We start from the raw sequence: 26076 nt of genomic DNA, 5'->3' as shown, positions 1-26076 counted from the left end.
AATGAGAATGGGTCAACCATGAAAATTTATAGTGGTTTATTGCTTATTTGAAATTGAAGTTGCAAGAACTAAGATGTTATATTTACTAAATTAGGAGAGAGGGTTGGTCTAAATACATTAGAGAGAGAGAAAGAGACAGACAGATACAGAGAAAAGAGAGACAGTAAAAGAGAGACAGAAAAAGAGAGGCAGAAGATTCTTGCCCAAGCTAGAAGATGATGTAAGTTTAAAAGAAAAATTATTTATGAAAAAGAAAACTACTTAGGCAAGTGCCTTAAGACAAAGCAAATATCCTGTTTAAAATTTGGAACTAAAAACATTTCTAAATAAGAATCACAGAAGCACATCTGCTTTGGAAGCAAGTGGCAGAGTTCAGTAGTGTCATTTTTATTTAGAGTCCAAAATATGAGAAAAAATTTTAAATTTAGTGCCTCTTCATAATATTGTTGACTAGATCAGGGTTTAGTGACTGGTTTTCCCAGTTCTAAAGAATGAGGTGATGAGTAACTTTCAAAGCAACAACTCCCTTCTAATGTTATTTCTGGGCTCATTTAAATCACTCATTTGAATCTCCATGAAAGTTATTTCAGAAAGAAATGGAAGAAAAATGACAGTTAATTTTACTGCATTCGCAAATTTGGAGAAAAAAATTCAGATGTTGCATATTTTAATATTAGTATTCATGTTTGGTTCTTTTCTTGGAGTTCTGATTTTCCTTTTGAAATATCCTTCCCCCCTTCAAATTCTTTAAATTAGTTATAATAATTGATTTAAAGCCCTTGCTGCCATTTCCAATAACTGGGTGATCTTTTGGTCTACTTCTATTATTTTCTTTTGAATAAGGTTACATTTTCCTACTTTATTCTATATCTGTTAATTTTTAATTATATTCAGAACACTGTATTTTAAAAGAACAGTTAGAGACTATTGTATGGATATTTCAAGAGAGTGCAAGCCCTTTCTTTTATCTGACAGTCAGGATATGAGCTAATCTTTCTAATTTCTGCAGGAGTTGAGTTATTCTGGGCTGTGTTGCGAGTCCAATTTTAACTGTGATTAGTACTCCAACTACCAACCAACCTAACAACACAAGAGCTTCCTTCCTTTCTTTCTTTCGTCCTTACTCTTCCTTCCTTCTTTCCTTCCTCCCTTCCTTTTTATTTTGTGCTAATATTTTTATTTTGGTATAATAAAACACGTAGAGGAAAATTGTAAGAAAAGTAGAAGGCATTATTGTATACCTTTTAATTGGACTTAACCAATGGTTTATATTTGTTCCATTTGTTCTCTCTCTCTCTCTGATCGCTCGCTCTCTCTCCTCCCTTCCTCCTGGAAAATGTATTTATATTTTATATACATTTTGTTTTCTATGAACACTTTGAGACCATTTTTTTCTGAGCAATTTGTGAATATGCTGGAGTCACTGGGCCCCTTTACCTCTAAAAACTCACCTGTGCACTTCCAGACTGAGGGCATGACTTCCATGACCACCCTACACTGCATTTATCACTGACCCAATATTGATTAAACACTATTCTCTAATCCATAGTCTTTTGTAACTACATGTTTTTCTGTCCACGATCCAATCATATACCAAGCATTGTGTTAAGTGTTCATGTGTCTGTAGTTGCCTAAAGTATAAAGCAGTTTATCAACCTTTCTTTGTCTTTCCTGGCCTTGATATTTTTGCAGGGCAGTAGTTTCATAGAATATTTTTAAATTTCTGTTTGTCTATTTCATTTTTGTGTGGAAATTTTTTAAAAACAAATGTCTTTTTATTGAAGTATAGTTGATTTACAGTGTTGTGTTGTTTGTCTAATTCTTATGGCAATATTTAGGTTACACCTTCTTTGGCAGGAATATTAAAAAAAAAAAAAATGACATGGTGTCCTTTCCAGTGAATCCTAGTAGGAGGACTGTGGCTAACTTTGTTAAGGTGATACAGGCCAAGTTGCTTCACTATAAAATTACCATTTTTTCTTTGTAATTGTTTCAGTTGGAGTTTTCTGAGAAAGCAGATAGGATCAGATGTTCAAGAGACTTTTGGGAAAATCATATTTGAGGGAAAAAAATGGAAAGGGAGACAGAGAGGGCAAGGAGAGGCCTCAGATCTAGATATGGGGGAGAAGGGGAAGGAAGGAGGCTGGGGAGGAAGGCTGTCAGCTGAAGCACAGTCTAAGAAACCTTCCGCCAAGCCAGTGGGTGGCCCTGGAGCCAGAGCTAGCCTTAGAGGGGCCAAGTGTTTTAGGGTCGGATAGTTCTTTGTTGTGGGGAGCCATCCTCTGAAGTGTAAAATGCTTAGCAGCAGCCTCGGCCTCTACCCACTAGATGCCAGTAGCAGTCTCCCAGTTGTGATTACCTAAAAGTATCTTTAAACATCACCAATGTTACCTAAGGGATAAAGTTGCTTCTAGCCGAGAACCACTGCTTTATACATGTAGGTCTTCTCCTATCTTCTGGTGAAAGTTCGTATCTCTGAAGACCACTCATTGTCCACATAAGATTTCCCCTGAAGTTGTCCTTTCTTGCTTGATGGGGTGTGATTTATTGCTAAAGCCTCGTCTACATTCCCTGGGCATGAAACTTTTCTACAACGAGTGAGTCCTCCTGTGTCTAATGAGGAGTGATTTCAGCCGAAAGCCTTCCCCACACTTACTGCAAATGTAAGCCTTCTCCCCCGAGTGTGTCCTCTGATGAGTGCTGAGGGTCGCCTCATCAGTGAAGCGCCGCTCACACTCCCTGCATACATAGGGCTTCTCCCGTGAGTGTGCCCTCTGATGTCTTAGGAGGGCTGCCTTCTGGCCAAAGCCTCGCCCACACTCAATGCACTCAAAGGAATTCTCCCTGGAGTGGGTCAGCTTGTGTCTGACTAGACTTGCTTTCTGGCTAAAACCTGTCCACACTCAGTGCAAACATAAGCCTTCTTCCCAGAGTGTGTCCTCTGATGACTGATGAGTTGTGACTTCTGTCGAAAGCCTTGCCCTCATTCCCCACACACAAAAGGCTTCTCTCCTGAGTGTGTCCTCTGGTGTGCAATGAGAGTAGGCTTAGGCCTAAATTCTCACCCACGTTCCTAGCACACGTAACGCTTCTCTCCTGAGTGTGTCCTCTGGTGTGTGGTAAGGTTTGACTTATCACTGAAGCCTCGCCCACAGTCCTGACACACAAAAGGCTTCTCTCCTGAGTGTGTCCTCTTGTGTTTAACGAGATATGACTTCTGACTAAAGCTCCAGCCACATTCATTGCACAAATGAGGATTCTCCCCTGAATGAATCCTCTGGTGTTTGCTGAGAGTGGATTTATCTCGAAAAAGCCTCCCACAGTCCCTGCAGACATAAGGCTTCTCCCATGAGTGGGTGCTCTGGTGTGTGATAAGGTTTGACTTATTCCTGAAGCCTCGCCCACACTCCTGGCACACAAAGGGCTTCTCCCCTGAGTGTGTTCGAAGGTGTCTGATAAGGATTGATTTCTGGCTAAAGCTTCGCCCACAAGCCTCACATGCAAAGGGCTTTTCCCCAGAGTGTGCCATCTTGTGTGTGACTAGGTTTGACTTCTGGCTGAAGGTTTGCCCACACTCTCTGCAGAGGTAAGGCTTCTCCCCCGTGTGTGATCTCTTGTGTGTGATGAGAGTTGATTTATAGCTAAAGCTTCGGCCACACTCACTGCAGAAACAAGGCTTTCCTCCTAAGAGAGTCCTCTGACGACTAAAGAGAGTCGATTTCTGGTTAAAGCCGAGCCCACAATTTCCACAAATGACTGCCTCAAATCCTGAGATTTCTACCCACTTTAATGCTTTGTCTGTTTCTAAAGGTTTTGGCTTCCCAGATGAGCTGAACCTTATTTCCATCACTGTCTTGCTTTCCCTTGAGCTTAATAGCTGTTCTTCAGATGGGTTGGAGAAAGTTCTTGAAGTAACTCTCTCCCTTGTCCTCCCAAACAAAGATTTGGAGCCACCTTCTCTGTCTTCACCTTCCACTCTGTCGCCCCAGAAGCTTTCGTAAGAGAATAGCTGCAGCTGCTGCTTCTGACCTGCTGGGCAGAGATCTGCTCTTTTGGGGGGTTCCTGCAAACAAGCCTGGACAGATTGGAAGGTGATGGTCATGCAGCACATGTTGATGTAATTGCTGACCACAGAAGACCAGAACGGAGGAGGAATAGGGTGGAATTTCTGGCTTTGGATCTGCCGAACAGGGGCTGGGCTGCTGTCCTCTCTCCTCTTTCCAGGGCTCTTCTCTGTACTCTAGCAGAATGACAAATGTTGGTTTGGAAAATGAAATTCCCAAGGAGACTAGGTTGCTGTAGTTTTGCAGCATCTCTTCCCTGTACAGGGTCCTCTGAGCATGACTTAACAGCTGCCACTCTTCCTGGGTGAAGTCCACAGCCACCTCATGGAATGACACGAATGTCTCTTCTCTCCTGGCTTTCAAGAGCCCCAAGGCCATTATTCTGGTCCTCTGAATGTTCTCCTTGGAGAAAGGTGAGGCTAAAGTTTTGGGGACACGCTTGCAAAGTCTATCCCACGGCAAGTGTGACAATGGTAAGGGATGACGAGTTAGAAGCAGCCTGCTATATCACCTATCTTTCTTTTAGAAGTTATATAATTTTAACTTTTCCATTAAGGGTATGATCTGTCTCAACTTCATTTTTTGTGTTTGGTGTATGATAGAGGTCAGTTCATTTTTCTTCCATATAGATGTCAAGTTGTTCCAACATTTCTTCAAGAAGATTTTCCTTCCCTTTTGAATCGCATTGGCACTTTTGTTGAAACCAATGGGTTATACAAATATGAATCGATTTCTTGACTCTATTCTGATCTCTGCTCTGTTCTGCTAGCTTTATATGATTGTCTGCATTTGAGCTGGAAGACTTGGCTGAAGTTTCAGATAGGTTTGCTTCATTACTGCTTTTGATCTCACAAAGTCCTTGAATCCAGTCATTTGGAGAATGCCCAAGACTAGGTGACTTCTCTTTACGTAGCAGGCTTTTTTACCAGGTTTCTTAGTTAAACACGAGAGTGGGGTGGGTGGAGAGGTATAATTGCTTAGCTGAGTTGGAGTTCTTCCAACCTATAGTCCATTCCACTGGCCTGCCCTGTCCTCAGTCCTGGCATCGGGGTCTGAAGCCAAACTTAGCAATGACCCCCAGATGGAGATGGCAGCTGCCCTCCTCCTCTCTGAAGGGTTTGTTTCTCTATGGAATTCAGTTTATTTTGCTTCTTAAATCCACCACTCTGCTGTACCTTCGTAGAAAAGTATGATTTTTATTTTCGTTTGTCTGTTTTACTTGTTACCATTGGAACAAAGCTTTTTTTCTGTTCTTTTATAGTCTAACTGGCAGCAGAAGTATTCCTGGTGGAAAAAAAATAAAGGGAAAGTTTAGAATTGTTCATAAATAAAAGAACTTGCATTTTGAATCTTTTGTGCTACCAATTCTTTTTTCTTCTCTTTACCATGACTATCACAAATGGCTAGTTTTTGTCTTCAGCCATTAAAATGTATTCTTAAGTCTTTAGCACCATCTAATATTTAACTAGCAATACTATTTTAGAATACAATGTCAAAGTTTTACCTTCCTTTTGTGAGCAGGAGAAAAACGGGCTGAGATAGGTCCATGTGACAATCAAAAGAACAGGAGTCACCGTAGCAACTTTTCCTCCTCATATTTTTATTTGATCATTGACTATGTTATCCAAAAAGGCTTTCTCAATGACCCTTGAGAAAGTCCTTTCCAGCAGAGACTAAGAACACAGAAGGCTAGAAGTTTGTTTGTTGTTTCTCAATTTGAAAGGAACAGGATATTTACCATTTGAATAGAAAAGAGGGTGATGAATACAACATATTATGAATTGTAGAAATAAGATAAATTTTTAAAGTAAGTTAGAGAAGTTGTCTCTGTTGGTTTAAATGATGCAGTGAGACTTAAAATGATGACTCAAGAAGCTCACAACAATAAAAATTAATCTGGACCTGACACTGGCTATTGACTCACAAGTAAGCCTCAGTCTTGGATCCTAGCTGATAGCATTTGGACAGACCCGGTCAAAGACAGTTTCACTGGATGTACAGATTGTTTGAAACAGTTTTTGTTTTTTCAAAGATAGTATTCACTGTGGTGCTCCTACTGTCTTTCAAGGTATGAAAGTCAAGTGAATCGATGATCTGAAGAAAAAAAAGTCTTTTTATGTTCTTTTCCTGTTTTTCACTTCTTTACTCATGGTTACACCCCCCTTGTGATGTTTTAGCATTCAGACTACACAGTGACAACACTCTTCACACAGAGGGGCATAATTAAATATTGAAAATAATTTTAAAAATCTTCTTTATATTTTATGTAGGAGCCAAGCCAGTAAGCATTCCTAGTACTAAATACTAGAGATCATTTTAGAATCTAAACGTTCACCCTAGAATCCTCTATGGGTATTATGAAAAAGTAAAATGTATCTTCTCAGCATTTGAGTTTCATAGAATTAATATAAGTTCAGCAAGATGATTCTCAAAATATCAGTGGTACTCAAGCTACAAACAAGCGGAAAGGAATAAAGGGAGTTCTGTGCTCTGGTAAGCTTGAGAATCATTTGGCTAATTCATCTTATGCACGTTTCTTTATTAAAACTCTTCTCAGATGTTTTATGTCTAAGTTCACTCTCAAGCTCCAAGGTAGGGGCATGGCATGTAGTGTTTCTGAAATTATTTGATTCAGAAATGCTTTTTCCAGGAATATCTTCAATTGCCTTGAAAACATGCGTCAGAAGAATCTGGTCTAATTTCAATAAACCTTATGATTTTTTCAAAGCCCTGCAAGATCTGGAATTCCTTTTATCCAAAAATAAAATAATTTGTCCAAAAGGAAATGCTTTATTGCATTCATAGCTCCTTGAAGATTTTGATGATAATTGAAGCATTTATTTGATAAGAAGTAATCGGAGGAACTCAGGATTTATGGAGAAAAGTGTATAGTAGAGCATTCATAAAAGACTGATCTTTGACCTTGGTTGGTATCATGGGAGGGGAGGTGAATAATGAAATAGTGACATTTTCTTCCCATGTTCACAAAGTGCAACAAGCTTCATACCCTTGTCAGGATGTTTTGTGATAGTGCTGTGTTTCTGTGTTGTGAGTGACTTTTAGAAACTTTAATGAATCTAAGCAGTGAATTCCACAAAGGAAAAGACCAGCTATTATAACTTTTGTTTTCCACACCTATAAAACAAAGAGGAGCGTCAGAATAAACAGTATTTGAACCACTTCATCCAGCTCCCTTTCAAATCAGTGTGTTTTGTATTCTACAGTTCTGGTACTTAAATATTTATTAAGTACAAAATATGGTCTATCAATAGGCTAAGTGCTAATAAGGACTCTTCTATTACCACTGTCCATTTATCAAGGAGCTCAAAATATTGGAGCACAATTTATTTCCTAATATGGAGGTAGTTTGAGTTTAGTAACTTCAATTATGAGACCTAAACAACTGTGGAAAAGCTGCTGCTGCAACAGCTCTTAGGTTACTGAGGACTCTCTGCTTGATCAAGAGAAATTAAGATATTTATTCACCTTTAACCACCTAGAGAGCAACATATCAGATGTATCATTACAGAATGGGTAGAGACTAGTGGTTTTCTTTGCAGGTGAACAATAATAAATGAATGTCAATTTTGGCACAAGACTTGAGGATTAAATATAAAGAGCAGCTTACATATATTTCAGGTACTGGAGGACATATGGATGTTGCACCAGGATTTCAGCTAGGGGACCAGAGTGATCACTGGTGGGGCTGGTGAGAGATGAGGGTATGGGAAGAGGTGGAAGCTAGGTCAAATTGAAATGAATGAAAATGAAAGAAAGTACAAATACAGAATGAAACTAGTGTTCACGTTCTCATAACAATATCTGCAAAGGAATAAAGTTTATTAATCTTTAAGAATGAATCATAGGGATCCTGGACAAAGATCCTTGCAACACTAACACACAGTACCTTCCATGTGAAATCTGCTATCCTAAATTTTCTATAAAAATATACATATATTATATATATACACATATATACATAGAGTAAATACTATTATTTTCTCCATCTGAGGGATGAGGAACTGAAACATGACGAGGTTAAGTTACTTTCCAGTCTTAGAGTAAAAGACAGGGCTAAAGATTCAAACAAAGCAATCTGGTTCCAGTGTCTGGACCTTCATCAAATGATGTACTATCTCTCTCAACATAAACCCTCTAATACGGGTCCAAACCACTATATAAGAAGAAACTGAGCCCATGCAGAGCAGAGAATAAGCGGACAGAGTAAACCATTTCTTAACAGCTAAGAAATTTCAGCTTGTTTGATTGGTTATGTGTTTGCTTTAATTTTGAATTGACATAGTAATATCTTGTATCTGTAGGAACATATAATCTAGATACAGTGAGTATCTTTTAAGGAGGTTTGCTTACATGTTATTCTGCCAATTGTAGAATAAGGCCAGTAACCAAGGATCGAAGATGGCCTAGAGCTGGCCACAGAGGATTCTATGAAAGCACACTCAGTGCTTTTCATGCCATTATTGTCCTAGGCCCCCTTGATCAAATCAGAGAAATGGTCGTATGTGGTCAGCCTTCTCAACTGCTCTCACATCCTCACTACCTGTCAACCATAAATCTTTGGGAAGAATTTGGGCTAGCTTCAAATATTCCTTTTCCACTTCCTCATGATTAAAGAAATAGATGGTCTTTATATTTCCATCTTGTAAATTTACTGATAAATAATAGATAATGACATTTAAGAAAATTTATACTGTATACCTTACTATAATAGTAGAGTCAGAACCAAAACACTGAACCCATAGATTATCAATCTGTTACCTGCTACCTCATAACTTCATAACATTGCTTCATATAGCCCTTATGCAATAAATTCTTTCATTATACAAAGTGAGTTAGTGTTCCTAACAGGGACCTTAAACTACTGCAAGAAACTGAATTCCAAAATTAAAATAAAATAAATTGGAGTATTACAGCATTGGGCTAGTGTTAAGTACACTGGATTGACTTTCCTTGAAACTCTTTTGAATTCAGCCAAACTAAGTGGACAAAGTTTGTCATTTGCTTATTTCCCATCTTAAACCATCTTCACCCTCCCAGATGTATCTTCTTTCTTGAAGATGTCTCTGAATTCCTGCTCCTAGTTTTTAGTACTGATTCCCCACAGGTCCATGTTCTACACCAGGATAGACTATGACATTAACTGGTTCCAGTAGACCTTTTCAATTTTTTTATTTTTTTAACATCTTTATTGGAGTATAATCACTTTACAATGTTGTGTTAGTTTCTGCTGTATAACAAAGTGAATCAGCTATATGTATATATGTATCTCTATATCCCCTCCCTCTTATGTCTCCCTCCCACTCTCCCTAGCCCACCCCTCTAGGTGGTCACAAAGCACCGAGCTGATCTCCCTGTGCTATGCAGCTGCTTCCCACTAGCTATCTATTTTACATTTGGTAGAATATGGGCTAACACATATATATGGAATGTAAAAAAAAAAAAAAAAAAAAAATGGTTCTGATGAACCTAGGGGCAGGACAGGACTAAAGACGCAGACATAGAGAATGGACTTGAGGACACAGGGAGGGGGAAGGGTAAGCTGGGACGAAGTGAGAGAGTAGCATTGACATATATACACTACCAGTTGACCTTTTAATAGTCGACTTAGAAATGGCAACCAACACAGAGATATATTCACCAAGGAGGACTTGAGGGTAAAATATACTGAGATCTTGTGCTCTGAAATAGTACCTCTTAGACACTCACTTATTCTTCCTCAACCCTTTGGCTCTAGAATTCTCTGATTATGCCTTTTTGAAAACCTATATTATTCCAAAAGACAAAACATGTATATTGCAGAAAATGTAGATACACAAAAAGAAAAAGCAAGGAGACACCCCAAATTCTTCCTACCTGGAGACATCCATTGCAAACCCCTTGGTGCATTGCTTTCCAGATCCTTTGATGTGAGAGTACATCTCTATCCTCTGAGATGTGACAGCTCTTTACATACTTAAACAGTTATTTTGAGGTTGTCCTTCTTTAATTTTTTTCAAGCAAAATTAAAAACAAAAGCAGAACAAAAACCTTTCTTCCTGGCATTGAATGGCTAGAACCATCCAAATACATCCCAATATCACTTTGCCAGTATAAAGAATAAGAGATGCTTTCTGTCATTCTGAAAAAAAATTTGATAAAGTGAAGTTTTGTACACCCAGCATTCTTTCTTACTGAGCTTTGTCTAAGCCAGGAGCTCAAAAGTGAGGCATACTAAAATAGCTTAGAGTGTTGACACATATTTGAAATTGGGCTCTATGTAATTGTTTGACAAGTAGCTTCTGGATAAAAGCACAACCAAAATGAGGAGATTTCCACTTATGTTTTGTTTACCTTATATAGGGCAGTAAAATGAATTAGTTTAAAAAATCTTTATCAATAGAAGGACTTCTAGAACAAAAACTACACTAAGAATTCCTGACAAATAAATATTGTAAGTTTCTTCATTTGCAAAATATGGTAAACTGATGAATACTTCTTTCTAATGAACACTATTCAATAAAAACAACTTGGGATAAAATCATGTAAGATGGTATGAAAGTCAAATTTGAGAGGCTTATTCAAATCTGTATATCTTCCAAGAATGTACAGTGTTGAATAATTCATTAACTGTTTAACACATTTACACACTCTTAAAAACCATGCAAACTGTATTACTGGACTTTTTTTCATTTTGCAAGTGGATTATATATATTTTTCATCTGTGAGACTCCAATGTTTAAATGCAAATTAATTAACATTGAGCTCTTGCTAATTAAATCAGCAGAGGGGATTTTGCTGACACTATGCTAGGTGCTCAAATTAAGAGACTGTCTCATTGCATTAAACAGAGTACATTTATCATGGATAAGCTCTCAGCCTATTTATCTGATATGACAGTTAATGGGTAAGGAAAATAAATCTTCCCAATATTGTAGGCAACAGACGCACAGCTGTCTTACTTCTGTCTTATTGAGAAGTTTTGAAGCAAAGAGAGAAGATATAAAGACTGTTGTCCTTAAACTGAACAAGAATATAATAAAACCTAAAGTTAGTTTCATTTCAATAAGTTGACTAGTTTTATTGAACTAAATAAAAAGAAGAAAAAATTTCAAGATATGTGCATATGTAACTTGTACTCAAACATGATTAAACGTTAGGTGATATATGGCAGCTGAAATCATAAAACAGACATAAAATGGAAACAACTAGGCTATCCTGTGCTTCTTTTAAATATCATTTAATATGTCCATTCACACATCCTGTCACCAATTTCTTTTAATATTTTTATTTATTAATTTATTCATATTTATTGAATTTCTATTTTACGCCAGCCACTATGCTAAGTGCTACGAACATAACTATGAGGAACAGTATATGTGTCTTGCCTCAAACCTTTCCTTGTAATGTATTTTATAGAAAATTTCTGAGAATTTAGTAGATGAGTAGAGTAGATATGAACTTATAACTTAGAATCTGTCTCTGTTAGGATATGTCTATTGCCTGACAGAAAAATGGTGCTTAAACAATATCAGTGGCTCGGGCTTCCCTGGTGGCACAGTGGTTAAGAATCTGCCTGCCAGTGCAGGAGACACGGGTTTGATCCCTGGTCCCACATGCCGCGGAGCAACTAAGCCTGTGCGCCACAACTACTGAGCCTGTGCTCTAGGCCCCATGAGCCACAACTGCTGAAGCCCCCACGCTTAGAGCCCATGCTCCGCAACAAGAGAAGCTACCTCAATTAGAAGCCCATGCACCGCAATGAAGAGTAGCCTCCGCTCGCCGCAACTAGAGAAAGCCTGCCCGAAGCAACGAAGACCCAACGCAGCCAAAAATAAAAATAAATAAAATAAATATATTAAAAAAAAAACCAATATCAGTGGCTTAAATGAATACCACTAATAGCTTTCTAATTTTTTAACATGTGCTTGAGAGATTTATCAGGTTTTTTTCTTTTTTTTAGAATAAAATAAATTAGTTTTGGAATTGACCACATTCATTATTGACCACATTCTTCATATTTTTTAAAGTAAACATTCGAAGTTGATTTTCTAAACTGCCATATTCCTAACATACAACTGATTTTCTTAAAAAAATAAATTATTTTCTTTTAAATGTATTTATCTGCAGTTAGGATACATTTAGCTAACTTAATTCCACATGACTTTTTTGCTACTTAGTGTACTTTTCCAATACATCATGTAAGTGGCTTGATTTACAAGCAAGGGCCGAGAAAAAACAAATAGCCCTAATGATCCTGTAATGATTTCAGTACCACCATGATTTAGGGTTTGATCAAGGTCAGGAATATGGATTTGTAGGGCAAAGGAATCAAAAGCTAAAACCAGAGCAATTTGAGCATTTATAGTAAGCTTGCTCCTATAGTTTTGCAGAAATATGCTTCTATGCCTGATAAAAATTGGGAATGGAAATATTAATCAATTAACATTGCTATAGTTGCCTTGGACTTCATGCAAGGACCTAAAATAAAGTGTATCTTTCACATACAAGAGAATATTTCTCTCATTCTTGACATGTCTTCTTCGACAGTAAAGCTAGTTCAGTCAACTAAGGTCAGTCTGGCAAAGAGAAAATATTTTATAAGACTTCTAGGAGAATAAAATGGAAAAGAAAGTTCTTCATATGTCCATTATGATCCACTATATTTATGCAGCTTTCCCCAATTGTTCCACTCCCTACTTATAGATATACGGATATTTGTGACAGTTATTAGGTTCACAAAATAGTGAATTCTATTCCATTCCATTCCATTTCATTCCAGTTTTATCATGTGTCTGAGACCAGAGCAGCTAAGGGAAGTTCTGTAACATGGTGATTATCTGCCTTGAGTTTGATATTAGAAAACCTGGCTTCGAATCCTAGTTCTACTCTTTTACAAATATAGATTCCTGGTTGCTACAAAATATATCGTTTCCCTTTATTTTTAAAAATTTTTTTCTAGAATCCTGATTTTTTTCTGTAGTAGCAAAATGCTCAGATAAAAAGTTGTATTTCCCAGCCTTCTTCGCAATTACATCTATGTGATACATTTCTGGCTGCTGATATTTAAGTAGAAGTTTTTAGAAAAAGTTGGAGAAAGGATCTTAAAATGGGGGCATGGACTCAGTTGGCAAGAAACTCGGCCAAATTCTGCCCTTTCCTTTTTCTGTCTGAAAGGAAGACTAAATTCTAGAATTTAAGCAATACTTTTTTGACCATGAAACAATGGGCACAGTAGTCATGGATGGGTTTATAGAAAAATCAAAGCCCCGAGTCCTGATTTCAGCAGTGAGCCACGGTACTAGTCCCAAAATCCCTACTTCCAGACTTCTTTTTCTATGATAACAAATGAAATCCTTATTTTAAGCTACTTCATTTATTCCTTTTAGCTGAATGCAGTGGTGAATTAATACATTAGCTTGATATTAAATCCAATCTGAATTTCAGTTTAAAATTAGAAAAGTTTCATTCATGAAATGAGTAAACCAATAATTATTTTAATAAGTGAGAGAATCAAGTAAGAACAGAGATGTAGAGGGCTTATCACAATGCTTGTCACAGAATTTGCAGTCTGTGAATCACAATAATTATTGTTATGTGCTATTTGAAAGGCAGTGATTTTGTTTCTTTTTTTTTTTTTGTAATTTTTCCACTTGATATGTCACACCTGAGAAACAAATCAGGCAACTAAATATTTAATGACTTGATTTTAAGATAAGTATAATTACGTGTCTTCACATGTCTTTTTATTCTTAAATCTAACAATACAAATAACCATGAATATATAAGAATTATAAAGTTATTTTGCTGGATGCATTGGCAGGCATATATGATGCATTGCTTTTAAAGTTTGTTTTTCCAAAACTTGCTCTGTAATTTGCCCTTTGAGAAATCTCTAGTGAGCCTTCCTGTTTATCTCAAAATAATGAAAAAAAAAGTTTATTAAAACTGGATAAGTTGAAGGTATCATGAAAGTGAAGAAAGAAAAAGAAAGAAAGAAAGAAAGAGAAAGAAAGAAAGAAAGAAAGAAAGAAAGAAAGAAAGAAAGAAAGAAAGAAAGAAAGAAAGAAAGAAAGAAAGAAAGAGAAAGAAAGGAAGGAAGGAAGGAAGGAAGGAAGGAAGGAAGGAAGGAAGGAAGAAAGAGAATGGACGGTATGGAGGGAGGGAGGAAGGAGGGAAGGAAAAAGATTATGAGTTTACCATGACTTTTAAATGAATATTTGGCTTCTTACAAGGCTCTAGAAAGGCACAAGTGGTGTCCATTAAGATAAACAAAGCATTAAAAAGAATTCCTGTAGTAAATGTATTAATGATTTGAAGAGACTCCTCAGAAAACAAATCAAACTGAAAAAAAAATGAGTCTGAAGTATGACTCTCACATGCTCTGTGAAGAGCTTCATCCTTGTACTTTCAGTGGTCTTTTCTCAACTTGAATCATTATTTTCTAGTGAGCTATTATATAATTAGTTTATGTTTAAACAGCTATATTTTTCACTTACATTTCAAAGAAACCGCGGAAGTTCAAAATAGAATGTTTATTACAATTCTTGTATTTAACATTTCAAACCAAACCATACCTCTGTGCAAATAACTAATCAACTACTTAATTAACTGCATTTGCCACCATTTTTTCTCCCTTTTCAGCTATGCCAGTTCTTTCTCTAGATTTCACCCAAAAAGTTCATTCTCTGTTATCCACCAGAAAAACAAAAGTATTTTCCTGGTTTATTTGGTTGAGCTGTTGTCATGTTTGATTTTTGCACTTTTAATTTTCACATTGTCAGTCACTTCCAAACAGCAGTTGGTGACATTGATTAGACACAGACTTATTCAAATGTGAATTCTCCCCACCAAATTCTCAAATTTTCCCAATTTGATACTTATTCTTATCTAGACACCCAGTGCACAAAATCTAAAATGTGTCACCATAATCTTTATAATGTAAAATAAAGGTATTGGTTTACAGAAAAAAAGAAAGCTAGTGCTGAGTCGAATGTGAGTTGATACATTTGTAAAATATGGAAAAATTATCAAAAGATATTAAGATAACTGTAGTATCTGCTTACCTAAAAATAGTGATGTGGGAACTGAACCTTTCTTCAACTATCTTGAAGGCATGAACTGTGCCTCATTCCTTCAGTATCCCCAGCACCTACATGGTGACTCACAGTCAGTGGAAGCTTGACTTTAACTCCATCCCTTAGTTTGAAGGCATCCGTTTCTCACACTGAACATCAACCCCTCTCTACCAGATTTTTCTTTGTTCTGCTTGAAGGAGAAATTTTGAACTTTCCTCATGTATTTTTCAGGAGGAGAAAAGCCCACTGATATCAGGATTTCATCTTTAGAATCTCAGAGCTGCTTGAAACCAAGAGGCTTTAATCACTTGCTCGTAACTCGGCATGAAAAGAATGCTCATTCACTTTAGACCTTCCTTACACCTATGGTGTCTGTCCTGAAACGTGTTCTCTTTCCTAAGCAGACAAAGAAAAAGACAAAGATTATGGTCAAGTTTAGTGCCTTCAAATCCCCTGTTAGTATATAAAAATGTTATGCTAGTTTCTTATTCACTTGTAGAGAGAGAGTTCCTATCTGACATCTAGTTTTACATGGACCATTCCATCTTTCCATTGTGACAATCAATTCTTACCCTATTTTCTCTAGTTATAGCAGTCTTTCAGAATTTTATACTTTAGCACTAACAGCTTATAAATACAGCTAGAGCAAATAATTTTTCTGCTTCTTATCCAGAAATGGTTTTCTCACAGAGATTATGATCATTGTGAAATGTCATAAAGCTTTACAATTTTATATATTTTGGTTTAAATTGTGGTCAACTATACCTTCAGACTTTTTGTGTGTTTATGTGTTTGTTTTTCTACTGTTTTTATTCCTAGACAGTTATTGCAAATACACACACACACACACACACACACACACACACACACTTTTGCCTGTAAGCGTAATATCATGACTATGTTCCCACCAAAATTCATTCTCCATATATGGGACTACTTTTCTCATGTTTCAATCCTGTCTTGACTTTTTTCCCTACCTTTCAGAAAAATACTAACTGTGTCCAATTTAGTATTATCATAAACTGATTGTCATACTTTCAAAATCTTGTTGAAGTCTTTGAAATGAAGCCTGGCTTCTTCATAGATATACCAACTCAGGGCATTCTTGTATAAAATTTTTAAAGGCAAGTAATACAGTGCAGCAAGAGAAATAGAGTGCAGGTTTTTTTCTATCTGAAGGCCAAGAGATATCTCAGGTGCAAGCTCCCCAAGAGCCCCTGTGTCTTTGCCTTGTACCACCGAGATCTATGCAAGGAATCTTAGTTTTGGGAGACGCTCAAGCCAAGTGTTTTGAACTTACGAGATCAGTTGCAAACGCTAACCCTAACCCTAACCTCTTTATTTGCACATTTTTAGTCCATTTCTTTATAGGACTCCTTTTCTTTCTATGTTAGGACATGAGTCAAAAGATGAAGCAGACAGGAACCCTGCACTCAGGCAATTTATAGGCTCATTCTTTATTTAATCACATTCCATATATGTACTTTTATTTGGCACAAAATATGGAAGAAATATTTTTTCTTTCATTATATTGCTATTAATCTTTTTTCTCACATTTTAGACTCACCACTTGCTTCCATTTGAGTGAATTCCAAAGAGATGTTGTCTCACTGACTAGTCACCAGTGTGTAATCAAGACAGCATTTCAGCAGCCCCAGGAACTCTAGCCATGCTATCCGTATGCCACGGGCTTGGATAGTCCATATTATATGCTAATAACTCTCAATACACTAAGATGCTAATTACTCTAGTACTCATTTAGTCACCCATTCACTGAACTAAGAAAAACTGCTCTGCACATACACACTCCTTGGCAACTACAGTGCTAGGTAATATAGAAACAAGAGCGAAATAGGGTTCCTGCTCTCATGCATTTATAGGCTGATAGAGAATACAGACAGGAAAGAAGGAAATCAGAAAAGAGTGTGATAAATGCTATCATGGAATTCCTGATAGACTGAAGTACACAGGAGGTATCTAAGATGGGGTGTCAGGCAAACGGGAGCTACAACATACAACATAGAGAATAAAAAGCAATTAACTGGGAAAGATAGGCTGGTGGGATAGATAGGGATATAAAGCATTGCAGGCAGAAGGATCAGAAAGAAAGTGAAATTAATAGTATATGTCCTGAGAGAGAGATTGAGAAAATGAGAGCATAAATAAGACAGAGAGAGAGGGAGAGAAGGAGAGAGGGAGGAGTGGTTATGTTTGTGTAGAGTAAGCACAGGAGGGATGCTGTAAGAGAAGAGGGTGGGTAGTGAGCTAAAATAAAACCTCAACGGGCCTGGGAAACAAGGTTAATGAGAGAGATGAACGTTACTTAAATCAGGAGAGGGGTTTGGTATGGGCTGCTAATTTTCCAGGCTTCCCAAAGTCTTTCTAGCCACAGGAGAATGGTTGATGTAACCTAAACACAGTTCTCCATTAAAGCCTTTTTTCAGACTCAACTCTTCCTAGAGTGCATTCCTTCATCTCTCTCTAAATTTCACACTCTCTTTCATGTGTCCATCCTCTGCTGCTTCCCTCGTGAAGTCTTCCATTAAATTAACTGAGTAAATGCATTGCCTCCTTTCTCTGAATCTGTATAACTTTGCTTAGTTTTTTCCCCTTCTGATATAATATCTTGAACTGTATATATTTGTAAATTATCTTCCCCTCTCTCTAGACTAGCTTCTTGAGGGCAGGTCTTAGCCATTTTAGAATCCCCTGTAATATGGTCATTCATAATTTATTAAATTAAACAACACTGCTTAATTAGGTACAGGGGAAAATATTTTTTAAAAAGACAGATGTTATGGTTTTTCGTTAGGACTTACATATAACAGAACATTATTTCATCAAACTTTTAACCCTTTTTGGGGGGAGGTTGGAAATTTATATAAGATTTTTTTTTACAATCATCTGATTCGTATTGTTAGTTTTGCTGATGCTGCTGAAACTGTAATTTAGAATGTATTTTGTCAGTTGAAAGAGCACCATTCACCACTGAGTAAACGACTGATACAGGAGCTTGTAGATGGATTGAATGGAAGAACAAACTCAAAGAAAAGTAATCATATCTACTTTTAAACAGCATTTCTTTCTCAGGAAGATGAGGTTAGCCATATATACGAATGCATTTCTTTAATCTGAACACTTTGCCTCAAAATAATTGAAAATAAGCATTCAGCATATTTTGGGAACATGAAAAATATCGTTTTATTTTCTACTTACATAGGATAATTCTTTTAGATAATGATTATTCCTTGCTGATTAGCAGAGGTTCAAGTTCCCTTACCAACAGCAAAAAAAAAAAAAAAAAATGTATATTTCCACTCTCTACATACACTAAAATTCATAATTATTGATCTGGTCTACACACACACACACACACACACACACACACACACACACACACTCCCCAATGTAAATACTGTCTTTGTATCATCAAAGTTGAGAATTTATTGGTATAAAGGCAAGTATAGTTCATGTGTAAGAGTACTATAGCAATAATAATTGAGGACTAAAAGTGCCAAGCCCTTTATAAGTTATATCTCATTTTTTTAAAATAACAATACAGAAGTACATTTTCTTCTTCAGTTTTGCAGACGAATAAAATCTGAGGCTAAGACTGCTATGACAAATTGCTTAAGGACACACGGTGAGAAACAGGCAAAGCTAGAATGTGAATTCATATCATTATGGCTTCAGAATCTAAGTTCTTTACCAATATCTGCCGCAACCTTAGGCTCAACAGCATCATGGGGTGAATAGAGGTGCTGCTCTATCCAAGCCTGTATTCTCCTTTAAAGCCTCCAGCTCCCCTGCCTGTATTCTCCTTTAAAGCCTCCAGCTCCCCTTCAGTTTTCCTTTTCACCCTTTACTGTATCACAAAAACAGAGTTTTTTGAAAAGTCAAGAAATTACATTTTTAAAAATCAAGATCCAATCAGATTGACATTCATTCTGTGATTATGTCCTTATTTAGTGCCTTTCTACTACTGAAGGTGGAATAAGCATAAAACCTGAAGAATCAGGGCCTGTGACTTTATGCAGAAATAAATTAAGTTTTTGCTCTTTTTTGATGAACAAATTTCAAGATTACATATTCCATGAGTTTGAAAGGATCTCAAAGAATCTAAAGTAGCTGACAATCTCTCAGTTCTTCTGAACATATATCCCTGACAAGAGATGATTTAATAGAGATGGGGAACTTACTACTTATCAAAGCCTACCGTTTTTGCCCCTGGCTAGCAGAGGAATTCTAACGCTTATTGAGTACAATTCATTTACCTAAACTTCTGCCATATGATCTTGATTATACCATCTTGAAGCCAGAAAGAACAGTTTTCAACTTTATGCTACATGTAATCCTTCAAATATTTGAGACTAAGGCAACAACTTATTCCTCCTGTCATTTAATCTTTTTCAGGGTAGACATGCCTAGTTCCCACATTTATTTTTCAAAATGATACTTTCAAAATGCCCTCACTGTCCTGAATGGGTTCAGCTTTGGTTTTATTCTTAAAACTCATCAGCCAGAGCTGAATGGGATACTAAAGACGGACCTTTGGCGGCCAAGTGAGTCCCAATTTCTTTTCTGAGACACTGTTTTATCTATTAATTCCCAGTTGGATTATATTCGTTTTTTGTTTGTTTTTTTTTTGCAACTAAATTGCATTGAAGTGTAACTAAATCCACAGTTAAGGTGCCTAAGATGTTTTCAGTATATGCTACATGCAAAGCCACATCTTCTACCTTGGCTATTATTGCTGATTTTCTGACAAGACGCAAGACAAGGGAATTACTAGTCTATTAACATCCCTTTGGGTTCTGAATCTAATAATCCCTGATTGAAAGCAACGAACAGCCATGGCTGAGGCTTATGGGTTTTGGTACGCAACCCCAGATATCCTCCCAGACATTCATTAAATCAATAATAGGTGAGCAGTTAATTGGTAAAATATTTTAAAGAGACAAAGTCAAGATTTTTTTTTTGTCTTTTATTGAAAAAAAATAGGTATCAAATTTTACTTTCCAAGGATTTACGAACAGGCTGAATTGAAACTGAGGAGAAAACTTTAAAAAGAAAACTTTAAAAATAAATCCTATTAATAAAAATTAAATTGGTATTTTAAAGTTATATGCACAATATAGAGTACAATGTTTGTTTAGAAAACAATTTCACATTTTATCATTTCATCTTAAAAGTACACTTTGTAAAATATTTTTTTTAAATTATGAAACATAGTAAGGCATTTCAAAATAAGAAAAAAAAAAGTCGCCATCCCATGGCTAAACAAATCAACCTATTCATTCTCTTGTTTTCTCTTAGTCTGGATCCAAATACGTGAGCAATATAAATGTATATTTTAAAATATTGTCTTTATTTCTACAAATATATTTTGCAGAGTATGCCTGACATCATGTCATGCACACAGTTTTAGAACACTGGAAAGTAAAGCAGCATAGGAGAAAATAAAGCTTTCCCCACCAAATGATTTCAGTTTTCTGAAGTTACAATTCTCAGTTTAGCTTTTCATGGTCTCCCTGTTGGCACTTTAGACCTGGATACAGAAGCTAAAAGCTCGGCCATAAGCACCTGAGCATCACGTTTACAAAGAAAAGGAAACATCAAACTTCCAGTCTTCTGTGCACTACAGAACAAATGTGCCAGGAGGAAAAACAGTTGCCTGTGTGGCCTGCCCCAAACCTTTCTTCTTCAGAACTGTAGAGAGAAATACTTTCAAAGTCTTTGAGTCCCAAGGGAGCTAGAGGATACTCATGACTAGGGCAGTTTTACCCATCTTTTCTCACACAGAGAGAAGGTGCCATTAAGGGAAATGTCCTGCTTAAATAACTCAAACGTGAAAATGGATTTTTAGCACTTAAAAGGTGAAGGTGGGTGATGGTACAGAAAATGGTGTGGGCATGGATATGCTATAGCTCAGCTCACAACTGACATTTTCACTTGTTATGTCTCTGGGTATCTAACACAATGTACACTGAATGATAAATAAACCTCAAAAAAAGAGGGAGAAAGACGACTACATTTAAACAAAGGATTTTTGAAAAATGATTCCTGCTATAAATCATATCTGGACTTAATAGGGAGACTCTTCATAATACCCCACAGCTATAAGTGATCTAATTTGCCCAAAAGTCTCAATCTAAACATTAGGTCCATATTTAATATTTTCTATGAGAAACTTGCTCCTTACAAGAATTTAAGAATTCAGAGGTTAACATCATACACTTAGACATAAAGGAAAGAAGACAAACTTCCAATCTTCTAAGGATGATGAAACGTATATATTTTCTGTTTTGTTTTTCATGAGGTTCGTTCTAGTAATGGAGGTAATAAGAGTCTTTATTGAATGTGTACTATGAATGAAGCACATTCTACACATTTTATCATTTATTCTTAATTATAAGTATTAAAGGTATAAATATTCCCATTTTGAATTTAGGTTGTTTGAAACAGGTAAAATAATTTGGCCAAAATCAAATAGCTGATAAGCTTTAGAGCTGAAATTTGGATTCAGATACATTGATACTAACTCTCAAAACCATTTTGGCTCTGATATGTGAAAAATAAATACAAACGTGTGCGCACACACACACACACACACAACTTACATATTCAAACAGGGTTGGCAAACATTTTCTATAAAGTGAAAATTTCTCTGTCATAGCAACTCAGTGTTCCCACTGAAATGTGAAAGCAGCCATGAACAATATGTAAACATAAGAATATGGCTGCGTTCCAATAATACTTTATTTACAAAAAAGTTTGAAGGCCAGATTTGGCCTCTGAGTGGTAGTTTGCCTACCCTTGGCTTAAAATATCATAAAAAAGTAATTAAAATGTTAACATAATGTAACAAGGAATGACTGTGTGATAGAGAAGCAAGAGAAAAGCAGTAGTTTAGAAGGACAGAATAACAAACTACGAAAACTCTTTGTGATATTTTACCTATGGATTATGCAGGTTTCAAGAGAGTGGCTGTAGTGCATTGAATTAAAAAGTAACAGGAACCCAACAGAGACAATATCCGTAATGAACTAAAATTAGAAGATGTCAGGGACATGTAACCAACATGAAGAAAAGAAATTTTAAAAGTTCTTATGGTAAAAATAATTATTTAGAATCTAAAGAACCACATAATTTTCAACAAATGACGGCTTCATATTATGGCGGGATCATAGGAGATATTGTCAAGTTGCTATTAATATCTTTCTCTCCAGACCAAGGTGAAGTAAAAGGGACTTTATTTGTACTCTAACCTGAAGCAATTGAAAACCAAAATATGAAACAATGGTTTTTCAGACATTGAAAATCATGTAGTGCAGAGAATAATCCCTGAGAGAGCAGAAACTAATGAAATAAGTCATGCTGTCCCATTTTATCGCCTGGAGCAAGTTTCAGGCTGCAACAGAGGTAGAGGAAACCTAGGTAGATCCTAGTGGTCTTGCTTAGTTGAGAAAGTCAGAACTGGGTGTCAAGGTCACTAGAGTTTGCTTTGCAGAATACCATAGAAGAGAAGGCTATACAGAGAGAGCTCCAGAGATCTGCAAAAAGGTCACCTTAGAGCCCTTAGCTGAGAAATGATCAGCAGGTAATGGTGAGGAAATCATCCCAGGCCAGTGAAACAACCGGTAAGAATTGTACAGTTGACTCTTGAACAACACAGGTTTGAATTGCATGGGTCCACTTGTATCAGACTTTTTTCAATAAATACGTGCTATAGTACCATAGGATCTACAGTTGATTGGATCCACAGAACCATGGATGGATATGAAGGGCTGACTGTAAAGTTATACACAGAGTTTTGACTTTACAGAAAGTTGGCCCCCTCAGCCCCAAGGTTGTTCAAGGATCAACTGCATTGCCACTTAATCTGAAACAAAACCAGAATAATAAATTACTATTTTTGCTACAAGCCAAAATGTAAAAAAACAAAAAACCAAAAAAAACCACCAGAACACCTCATGATTCACAAGGTATTAAGCACAGTACTCAAAAGGGTTTTGACTCAGTAGTTGGGCAAAATTAGTCCTAAACTCATGGCTGCTCTGGTCTCATGTAACAGATTTTAAAAACAAACCTCCAAAGGCTCAACGTTTTTCAAAATAATTTAACTGTGACTCAGAACAAGATTGAGGATGTTTATAGGGTTATGAAAATACCCAACACCAAGAAAACAAAATTCACAGCAGCTGTATGTAATGATCTGTATGTAAAGAAGCAGGCAGTCCATAAGGAGGTGAAAATTTAATCAATGGAAACGGACCCAGAAATGACACAGATGATAGAACTAGTAAACAGAAAGATGAAAGCAATTATTATAACAATACAACTATAACCTGAACTACATATAGTTCAAGAAGTTAGAGGAAAGATTGAACATGTTGAACAAAGAATATAAAAATATAAAAAATGATCTAAATCAAACTTCTAGAGATGGAAAAAATACTGTCTGAAATAGCAAATACAATAGATGATATTAAAAGCAGATCAGCCACTGTAGAAGAAAATATTAGTGAACTTGAATATATAGCAATAGAAACTATTTAGAATGAAATACAGAGCAAAATAAGACTAGGAAAAAAACCATAAACACAGCATCAATACGCCATGGGACAATTTCAAACAGCATAATGCACATACACGTAATTGGAGTTCCCAAGCAAAGGGGATCAGGAAAAATATTTAAAGAAATAACACAAAAAATACTCTGACTTGATAAAAACTATAAACCCACAGATCTATGAAACTCAATGAATCTTAAGCACATGACATATTTTGGAATTTTTCCTTTGCATAGTTTCTCAAAAACATAAAAAAATTTTTAAATTATTACTTAAAAATTTTCCATCATTATAGAAGCTTTTATTCATTGTTTAGTTTATTAATATTTTATTACTATCCAAATGATTTTTTCCAAAGATATACACACCGATATGAGTTTCAAGGTATTATATATATATATATTATTCCGTTAATCACACATGAAAGAGAATTTGGCTGAACATAAAGCAGTAGGGATAACTAATTTTTTCACCCAGTTATGTCAGCCTTTACTCACATCTTTTTGCATTTAGTGTATCCATAAGTAAAATTTCATTAAATTCAGGAATCCTGTATATGGAGGTAATGTCCATCCCCTAAAGAATAGACCACTGTTTCCTTCTATGAAGACCTGACTGATAAAAGAAACATTTTCTCATCTCTGCCAATATAATACTTACCTTTGTGAGAAATCAAACATTCTGCAACCTTGATTATTCCTCCTCAATCTGAAACATTAAAAAATACACACAATAGCATATTTGAATCCAACAAGAAATATTTTTACCCTATGATTCATCTTATAGGAAAGCAACTAGCATGCCATTCAAGTTGAGATAAGATGTCAACATTTTTACTTTATCATTATCAACAGTTCTATTTTTTTTTCCTTTGTAAGGCTTTAAAAAACGAAAAGAATACTTTAGCATGAACCTTCCTTAAAATAATTCTCTATATTTACAATACAATAAACATAGATGCAATCTACCCTTTTCAAAAGTTTCCTGTTGCTTTGGGTCAAAAAAATCTTAATTTACCTTCTGGTATTGCAATTGCCATAGTCACTCATGTCCAAACTATCTTTCTTTGACTTAAAGTGGAGAGAGAGCCAAAATCAGCCAGTCTCAGCTGTATGACAACAGGTGTCAAATGACTCACTCTTAGAATACAACTGCGGAAAATTTTTGAATTTTCCTTAGTGTTTATATCTGTAGAAGCAATAGAGGCACAACCACATACTGATAATCTTTCTCATAGCTTTTAAAATTGATCTAAATATGATTCTTTGGCATCAATTCAAGTACCAAGTCACAATAAAAGTAATCTTACAATTCTGGAGGGAGACTTTCCATGGACAATTGTATTCAAAAGCTCACGGGGAAATGAAGTGATAAGAAATTTTAAATTATTCTTCATTTTTCTCACTGGGTGAGGAAAAAAAAGATCTTTGAGTTTTAAGTATTAATGGACCCTGAGATTTATTTTGGGATATCTATAAAGAAAAATCAATGTACCAGTTAAGAACATATACTGAAAAAGTCACGTAAGGAGTAAAGTAGTATTTGTCCTGCTTCAGATGAAAAATTAGAACAAATTGGTAGCCAATTAAAAACTCAACTTACTTTAAAATTCTCCAAGAGTTTCAGATAGAGGCTTCGTGGATCTTTGGCTTCCATAGAGGGGACTCCATAATGGGTAGGAAGTTGGGGAACAATGAATTCAAACACTGTTTGAGTCTAAATACTTTGCTGTAATAGAGTAGTTTTCACTGCTTAATTTTGTCTATTTAGTAAAATTAAGTATCTGATAATTCTATTAATTTAATTCTAAAAAATAATATGAATCATGAACTTTTTATCTCAATATTGGTAAATGTTTTAAAATTTGTAATATAAAATACAACCCAAAAAGCATTCTTCAATGAGACATCTTAAGAATAGTTTCGATTTATATTTTTAAATCAGAAATGTATGCAGCTTCTTTTTGAAAACATTTCCTCCACAGTGACTTTTATAGGAATTATTAACAGCAGATATACCACATATGAGTCAGTGTAATGAGATTGATATATTGCACGTCAAAGCAATTGATTCACAGGTATCCATAAACCCTAAATCATTGAAAATATTTCATATAATATTTTGAATGTTAAAAAAATCATTCAGACACAATTTTAGAAGTTCAATTATTGAATAGTATTCATAGGATTTTCTAAACCAGTGCTTGGATTTCTTCTCATCCTCCCTCTTCTGAGCAGAAACAATTTTGTTTCTTTTATTATTCTGAATTTTCCAACTGATACACATAAAACTGCCATTAACAGCAATGTAAACAGTTACTTTAGCCAAAAGTTTTAAAGTCCTATAACTGCTCTCATTCACAGA

At 35.8% G+C, this 26076-nt stretch overlaps 1 protein-coding gene across 1 annotated transcript in view; it reads right to left on the bottom strand.

Moving 5' to 3' along the window:
- Positions 1 to 1977: 1977 nt before the first annotated feature.
- Positions 1978 to 26076, bottom strand: part of LOC137772238 (zinc finger protein 343-like) — a 35956-nt gene continuing 11857 nt past the window's right edge. Inside the window, 2 exon segments of the mRNA XM_068556107.1 lie at positions 1978 to 2896; positions 2899 to 4240. Of these exon segments, the coding sequence (XP_068412208.1) occupies positions 2589 to 2896; positions 2899 to 4240 (1650 nt within the window). The 3' untranslated portion in view covers positions 1978 to 2588.

The sequence above is a fragment of the Eschrichtius robustus genome, chromosome 11 (assembly GCF_028021215.1).
Source record: "Eschrichtius robustus isolate mEscRob2 chromosome 11, mEscRob2.pri, whole genome shotgun sequence".
Taxonomy (NCBI): Eukaryota; Metazoa; Chordata; class Mammalia; order Artiodactyla; family Eschrichtiidae; genus Eschrichtius; species Eschrichtius robustus.
The sequence above is the reverse complement of the archived record's forward strand: the minus strand, read 5'-3'. Positions and strand labels throughout refer to the sequence as shown.